This window comes from Monopterus albus, unplaced genomic scaffold (genome assembly GCF_001952655.1).
Source record: "Monopterus albus unplaced genomic scaffold, M_albus_1.0 scaffold269.1, whole genome shotgun sequence".
Taxonomy (NCBI): Eukaryota; Metazoa; Chordata; class Actinopteri; order Synbranchiformes; family Synbranchidae; genus Monopterus; species Monopterus albus.
In genome coordinates this window covers 453,341-459,637 of record NW_018128149.1, presented here as the reverse complement: position 1 = coordinate 459,637, position 6,297 = coordinate 453,341, and the positions used below count along the sequence as shown (strand labels likewise).

Here is a 6,297-nt window from a genome sequence, read left to right as displayed (position 1 = left end):
CAGCTTCTGCTGATTCAACATCTCAGCTACTTGCGCCGCTGAAATAGAATCTTCTTCAGCCTCAACATCTTCGCTCGCTTCGGATTTATTAGCTCTTTTCCCTCTTGGAGGCATTTTAATAGTTGTAGAATTTATTAAAAGACTTGACGAGGTAGAAGATGTTAAAATTCGTGGAACAGACAAGAGGAGCAGTAAAGACGTCTGCTCTCGCTTGCAACCCGTAAATTTATCTGAGTGACTCTGTTTTTACTAGACACTGTAGCCGTCAGGTACTTTTACTGTAATACATCACACACTACACTAATGTCCATTTACTACCACAGTATGTTCATCTGGCTCCTTTTACTGTTGACTCTGATAACAAACCTCAGAGAGTGAACCAGACTCAAAGTAGGGGTGGTGTTTAAACAGCATCCATGTATCTGACCATATCAGCCCTGTTCTAAGAGCCACAGAGCACCAGAACAAGAGTGAGACTAAAGGAAAGCGGAAGTAAATGTGTGCTGCTACGTTGTGGTGTAAAACCAAAATATATAAGTGAGAAAAAAACCAGAGCACATACAGAGACAGTGGTTTGCAGCTTTAAATTCAAAGATCCTTCAAAACAAAATGTGCTTAAACACTGTTTGGTAGAAACTCTGGCAAATTTATAATATGCCATTAAAAATGTACCACATCTCCAGAACACAGCTGTAAATAAATCCCATAAACTTGGAGTATTACTGTCGATCTTGCATCAAAATACCAACTGTGTCCAGTATCTTGCTACTGTGTGCATGTGGACAGCAGTTTACCTGGCCCTCTACAAATTCACGATGGTTTATCATCTGTTAGAATATTAGTACACAGTCTGCACCTGACTCCCTGTGGAGCTGGTTCAGGCTGTGTGGTAAGATGTGCGAGTCCAGTATTGTGTTGCTGCCTCACAGATCCTCCACCACATCCTTCCTCAATCTGCAACTTCACAGTTTTAAATTAGCACTTTGTGTGTTGACATACTGATGTGCGCTGTACGCTCTCTGCTATGCTCCTTTTCATAGCTGTATTAGTGTTTTCATAGCTGTATTAGTGTTAGAGTTCTCCTTCTTAACCTGAGCCATTTTGTTGTGGTTTGGTTGTTTTCACATGACTTTCATTATAAACTTCTCTCTCTCTCTCACTCTCCCTAAACGTGGCTGTCTGCATTAACCTGATGAGCTAATGCTCAGCGGGTGAAATCAAATTAATCGGGCCTAAAATTAGGCACCAGTAAAGTTGGGGTTCAGGTGGGCCAGTCCAAAGCTCCAGTCACTGCACAGGGTGATCCAGACATGGATCCTGCACCAAGGAGGTTGTGTTTTACCCACGTTTGTTGGGTTGTTCACAGCATACATTTTTTTTGGAGAGGTAGAGTAGATCCATTAGATTGTGATGCTGATCCAGACCGTCACCCAGATCCAGGATTTTTTTAAAAAAAAGGTTCCTCACCACTGTGAGACAGGGCCATTTTCAGTACTGTTGCTTCTAACGTCCCCATAAGATCGACCACACACCACAGTCGTATCTGGATCCAAGTCACATGCTGGATCTGCTGAATGTTTCACAACACCTGAAATGTACACGCTTGTTTTCTGACATGTTTACTTTTATCTGTTATCTCCATGACCCTGTTTGTGTGGTGACTAGGCAGCAGTAATGTGAATTTGTGTCTTTGTGTTTTGGTCTTCATGCACTCATCCTCCTCCAGGTAAACTGAGGGCCTACGACGCAGATGGAGATGGAGACTTTGACTTGGAAGATGCCAAAGTTCTGCTCGGCAAGTGTCCTATAATTCTTCTCTAGTGTTTCTCTGCCTGTTTTCTCTTTCTGATGCTTGACTGATGTGGTTTACAGTCAGATATTAACGGTAACTGCGCTTACACTTTGGTTTGAGCCCTACTAAAGCAGTCCATGAGATCAGGTGCGTCTAAAACTAGCCTTGGTGATGTGGTGACTTGTGTTCATGAATGTCTGGTTGCTTGTTTTGCGGCTGACGGGACAGAACCAACACTGTGACCACAGATATTAATGCTCGTATCAAGAACAGACACAGTGCAGTGTTGTTGGCTGATGTTTATAGGATGCATACAAGCCAAAGACCAGCCATAGCTTTTCAGTTTGCAGAGTGAACTTTGAACAGTAGTAGGTTAAAAGCCCATGTCTAACTCCAGTTAACTGCAAAAGCAGTTTGGTTCTCACATACGGCTTAAATTAGTTTTATGCATGTATCTATATAATTTCAACCATAAAGAGAAAAGTTGTTCACTTAAAAGTGAAGAACAACGCAGAGAGAGCAAATATGCCTGCCCCTATTTGTTGGCAGGAAGTGTGCAGAAGAAGAACAAGCAGGTCATGTGTGCGACGGTCAAATGACCCAATTTCCTCCCAAACCACTGGGTTACAATATGTTCCTCCCAGTTTGGCCTGATCAGAAGCTTCTCCATAAACGTCCACCACATGTGAAACGTCCTGGTCTCTCCACTGACCCCGTTGCTGTCGTCACTCTCCTCCATGTTTATTGTTACCAGTCTGTGAGGGGCCGACACCGAATGATGACAGTCTGTATGTGCAGAGGAGGAGACGTTAAAATGACCACATGGATTCTGATCTGACGGCGCTTGCACAGAGGTCAGAGGTCAGATCTGGCCCAGATCTGGTCTGGTCTGTTCACACTGCTGTGGACACACCAGGTCAGGGTCACTGGGAAGGAAACGTCAGATCTGGGATGTGGACAGAGCCTTATTTTTTTGTCTGTGGTTCATCCGTGACTTCTTTAATTCACTATCTTTCTCTTGTCCCGTATCATCATTCTTTATTTTGGTCCTATTTTTCGTATGTTGCTTGCTCTCCGTTGCTTTGTGCCATCTTCCTCCCTGCCTCACATCTCTCCTCCTTATTCCTTCTATTCCTTTAGTTTACTCCCTAATGGCTTTTCCCCTCTTTGTGCTTCACTTTTGTTTCTTCCCCTGTTCATCTCCGCTTCCTTTGCCATACTGTCTGTCCTTTCTCTTCCCCTCTCTTTCGTCAGGCTTGACCAAAGATGGCGGTGATAGTGCGAATGCTGAGTCACTCGAAGAGGTTCTTAATATTTTAGCAGAGGAGGGCTCTGATTGGATCTATGGCTTCTTCACCTTCCTTTATGACATAGTGTCCTCACCTGTAGAGTGGGGCAAGGAGGATGAGGGGAAGGAGGCGGCAGCCAAGAGGCAGGAGGAGTCCCACATGACCTCCTCAGAGGAGGAGGTCACAGGGGTCATACTGGACCTCCAGAACCAATAGGAGGACAGGAAGCAGAGCCACAGCCAGTAGCAAGACTCCTTGGTCCCATTACTGACCAGCGAGGACCAGACTGGGCTTACTATAGCCCAGTCCAGCTGGAGGAGGACGGCAACGTGTATGTGGTGGTGCAGAGGACCTGATGTCTGGTTTCCACTATGGGAACAAACTGGGCAGATTGGCCGAACCCCAGAATCACAAACTCATCCCTTAACCTCTCAAAGGAATTTCATTAGCCTGAAACTATAGATTTTTTTTTTTTTTGCAACACAGCAGCTGATTGGATGGATTAGCTCAGTGGTGTGTGTTCACTTATCACATATAAACTCTGTCTTAACATAGATTAAATAAATTGTTTACAGAAGAAGTTCATGGCCCTGAACGGTCTTGTAGAAATGTTAATCCCCTTGACACTGAGACATTAGTCGGTCTGTCCCAGTGAACATTTAGTCATCTTTGAAGTGTTTTCACAGCCAGATTGTGTCGTTCTAGCAGCGACTGGCAGGCTGTGTTTCAGCAGTGTAGCCGGCTTGTAAATGAAATGATTCAAATTCAGGATTGATGGTGGGAACAACGCAAAGTATTTTGTCTGTTGTATTGCTACAATGATCGTACTGCACTTCTTTCTGTCCAGCCCGTCGGCCTGTGTCTGCACTTACACCGCTGATATTTACATCAATTCTTTATATTCTACTCGGTCGTCTTTGGTGTGTTGGATCCTGTTCACTCAGATACATTCGAGATTGAAGTACATATTCAAATTAAACTTGACATAATGTGCTGACACAACAGTGTCATTGCAGTTTTTGGTGGTTGTAATAAAAAGACCTGCAGCTCAGTTTGTAGCTGCACTAGCTGTGTTTAGCTTAGTGCTCACATCGCTGTTTCATCTTGCAACTATGTTTACTTCGGCCGTGTTTAGTAAAAGTTAAAGATCACTGTTAATTTATCCACATTTTGGCAAAAGTACAGTATATGCTACCAATCTAAAGTCTGGACACACTTTCCCATTAATCTCTCTCAGCATAAGTCTGCAGGAGATTTTTCCTCATGATTCAGTTATTTTTCTTCGGATTGGACATGTCTAAAGTGATGAGGAGAGGCAGGACACCGTGTATCTTTCACAGTAAAGTGTCAGCTGTCCCTTGTACTGACTTGCTTTGCTGTCTGTTGGTTCAGATGAGAAGTTAAAAGGTCCTGCTCTCGGGAGACGCAGGCTGAGAAAAGGTACTATACGGCGAGTGTGCACGTGTGTGTGTGCGCACATTTCATCACTGATGTTCAGCTGACGGCTCTCCTGACAGATCTGTCTGTTCCCAAAACTTGTAGAGGACAGAAAAGAGGTGAAGGAGAAAGGTAATGTCTCTGTCTCTTGTTGTGTGACCATGTTTTGTGTACTGTGTGATACAGTGAGAAGCCATTACACTGCCCAGAGGTGCAGGGTCAGTTCCCAGTTGTGCCACCTGCAGTAAGCATGAAAGCAGAAATCAAATTTGCACCTGACTGGCAAACTGAGCTTAAGAATATATGCTTCCTTATAGGTTTTGACAGAATATACATTATCCTTGTTTATCCAGACAGAGTCGAGCTGGTGCACGTGTTTACTGGCCTGCCTGGGTATTTGCATCATTCAGGTGCTATGGTGTCGATGCTGGTTTAAGCCAGTTAAGTGACAACTGCCCTGTGTTTGGCTCTTTGTTGCTGAGCTGTGGGTTAAACACCCTGCATAGGTGACTCTGAGCTGACAGACCTTTTTTTTTTTTTTTTTTAAGCTTCAAGTATCAATAAATGAATTAAAGAGTTGATGAATTAATCAAAATAAACTTAGACCTTTTTATAAGTGTTATGACCATTTCAGTACTGCACTTGCATTTCTTCAGACACACACCAAGGCAGACAAGAAATCAGTTTTATTATTGACATTAAACTCTGGCCTCTAGTCACTGGCGTGCTGTAAAATGCACGCAGCAGCATGTCTGCTGTGATGATGGCAGTGAACTCTGCATTGCTTTGTGCTGTTCTCTGTAACAAGTTGTGGTGTGTAGTCTGCACGTTTTGTCTACGTGACCGTCGTTTGTTTTACTGCGGTTAAAACCTCACACTGAACCTCCAACTTCAGACCGACCTCCTGTCTGAGGCCTTCGGCTGTGCTTGGCTCTGAGACAAGAGCTGAGGCTGATCCATGAGAAGATGGAGGCCAAGAGGATCACTCGCATTGCTCTGGCCAAGATCCGGGCCTTGCTCGCTGAAGAAGAGGAGAAGGAGGTGGCCTGGGCACTGAAGATGAAGATGCTGGAGGCTGCCCAGGAGCAACTGAGAGAGGAGAGAAAGAAGGAAGCAGAGAGGATGGAGAGAGAGGCTACAGAGAAAGCTGAAGACGAGATACTGGCACAGGAGAAGGCAGAAAAGAGAGATGGGAGATGGAGAGACTGGCTGAAGCAAAGGCAGCCAGAGAAGAGAGAGAATGGCTGGAGCGAGAGAGAGAGAGCACCTGGTCAGGGAACGAGAGAGAGCAGCAAAGGAAAAGGCAGAGAGGGAACAGCTAGAGAAAGAGAGGCTGGAGAGTGAAAGAGAGAGAATGGCCAGAGAGAAGGAGAGGATGAAGAAAGAGAGAAAGGAGAGGCTTGAGAAAGAAAGGCTGGCCAAAGAGAGAATAGAGAGGGAACAAGAGTGAATCACCAGAGAGAGGCTAGAGAGGGAACGCGTTGCTAAAGAAGGGGAAAGACTTGAGAAAGAAAGGATCGCCAAAGAGAAAGCAGAGAAAGAAAGGCTTGAGAGGGAGCAGCTCGTTAAGGAACGAGAAAGAACAGCCAGCATGGAGCAAGAGAAGGCTGAAAAGGAGAGAAGTGCCCAAGAAAGACAGCGACTGGAAAGAGAGGGCATCGCTAAGGAAAGAGAGGATTGCCAGGGAGAAGGAGAGGGCAGAAAAAGAGTCGAAAAAGAAAGACTAGCAAGACATAAGGAAAGGATGGACAAAGTGGCTGGAGAGAAGGAAGAGGGGGA

At 44.9% G+C, this 6,297-nt stretch overlaps 1 protein-coding gene across 6 annotated transcripts in view; it reads left to right on the top strand.

Annotated features, from left to right (window-relative positions):
• Positions 1–6,297, top strand: part of unm_hu7910 (un-named hu7910) — a 34,020-nt gene that overhangs the window by 14,121 nt on the left and 13,602 nt on the right. For all 6 annotated transcript variants that reach the window (XM_020621867.1, XM_020621870.1, XM_020621868.1 and 3 more), the window contains one exon: positions 1,727–1,795. In XM_020621867.1, coding sequence (XP_020477523.1) covers positions 1,727–1,795 — 69 coding nt within the window. The remainder of the gene's footprint in view (positions 1–1,726; positions 1,796–6,297) is intronic.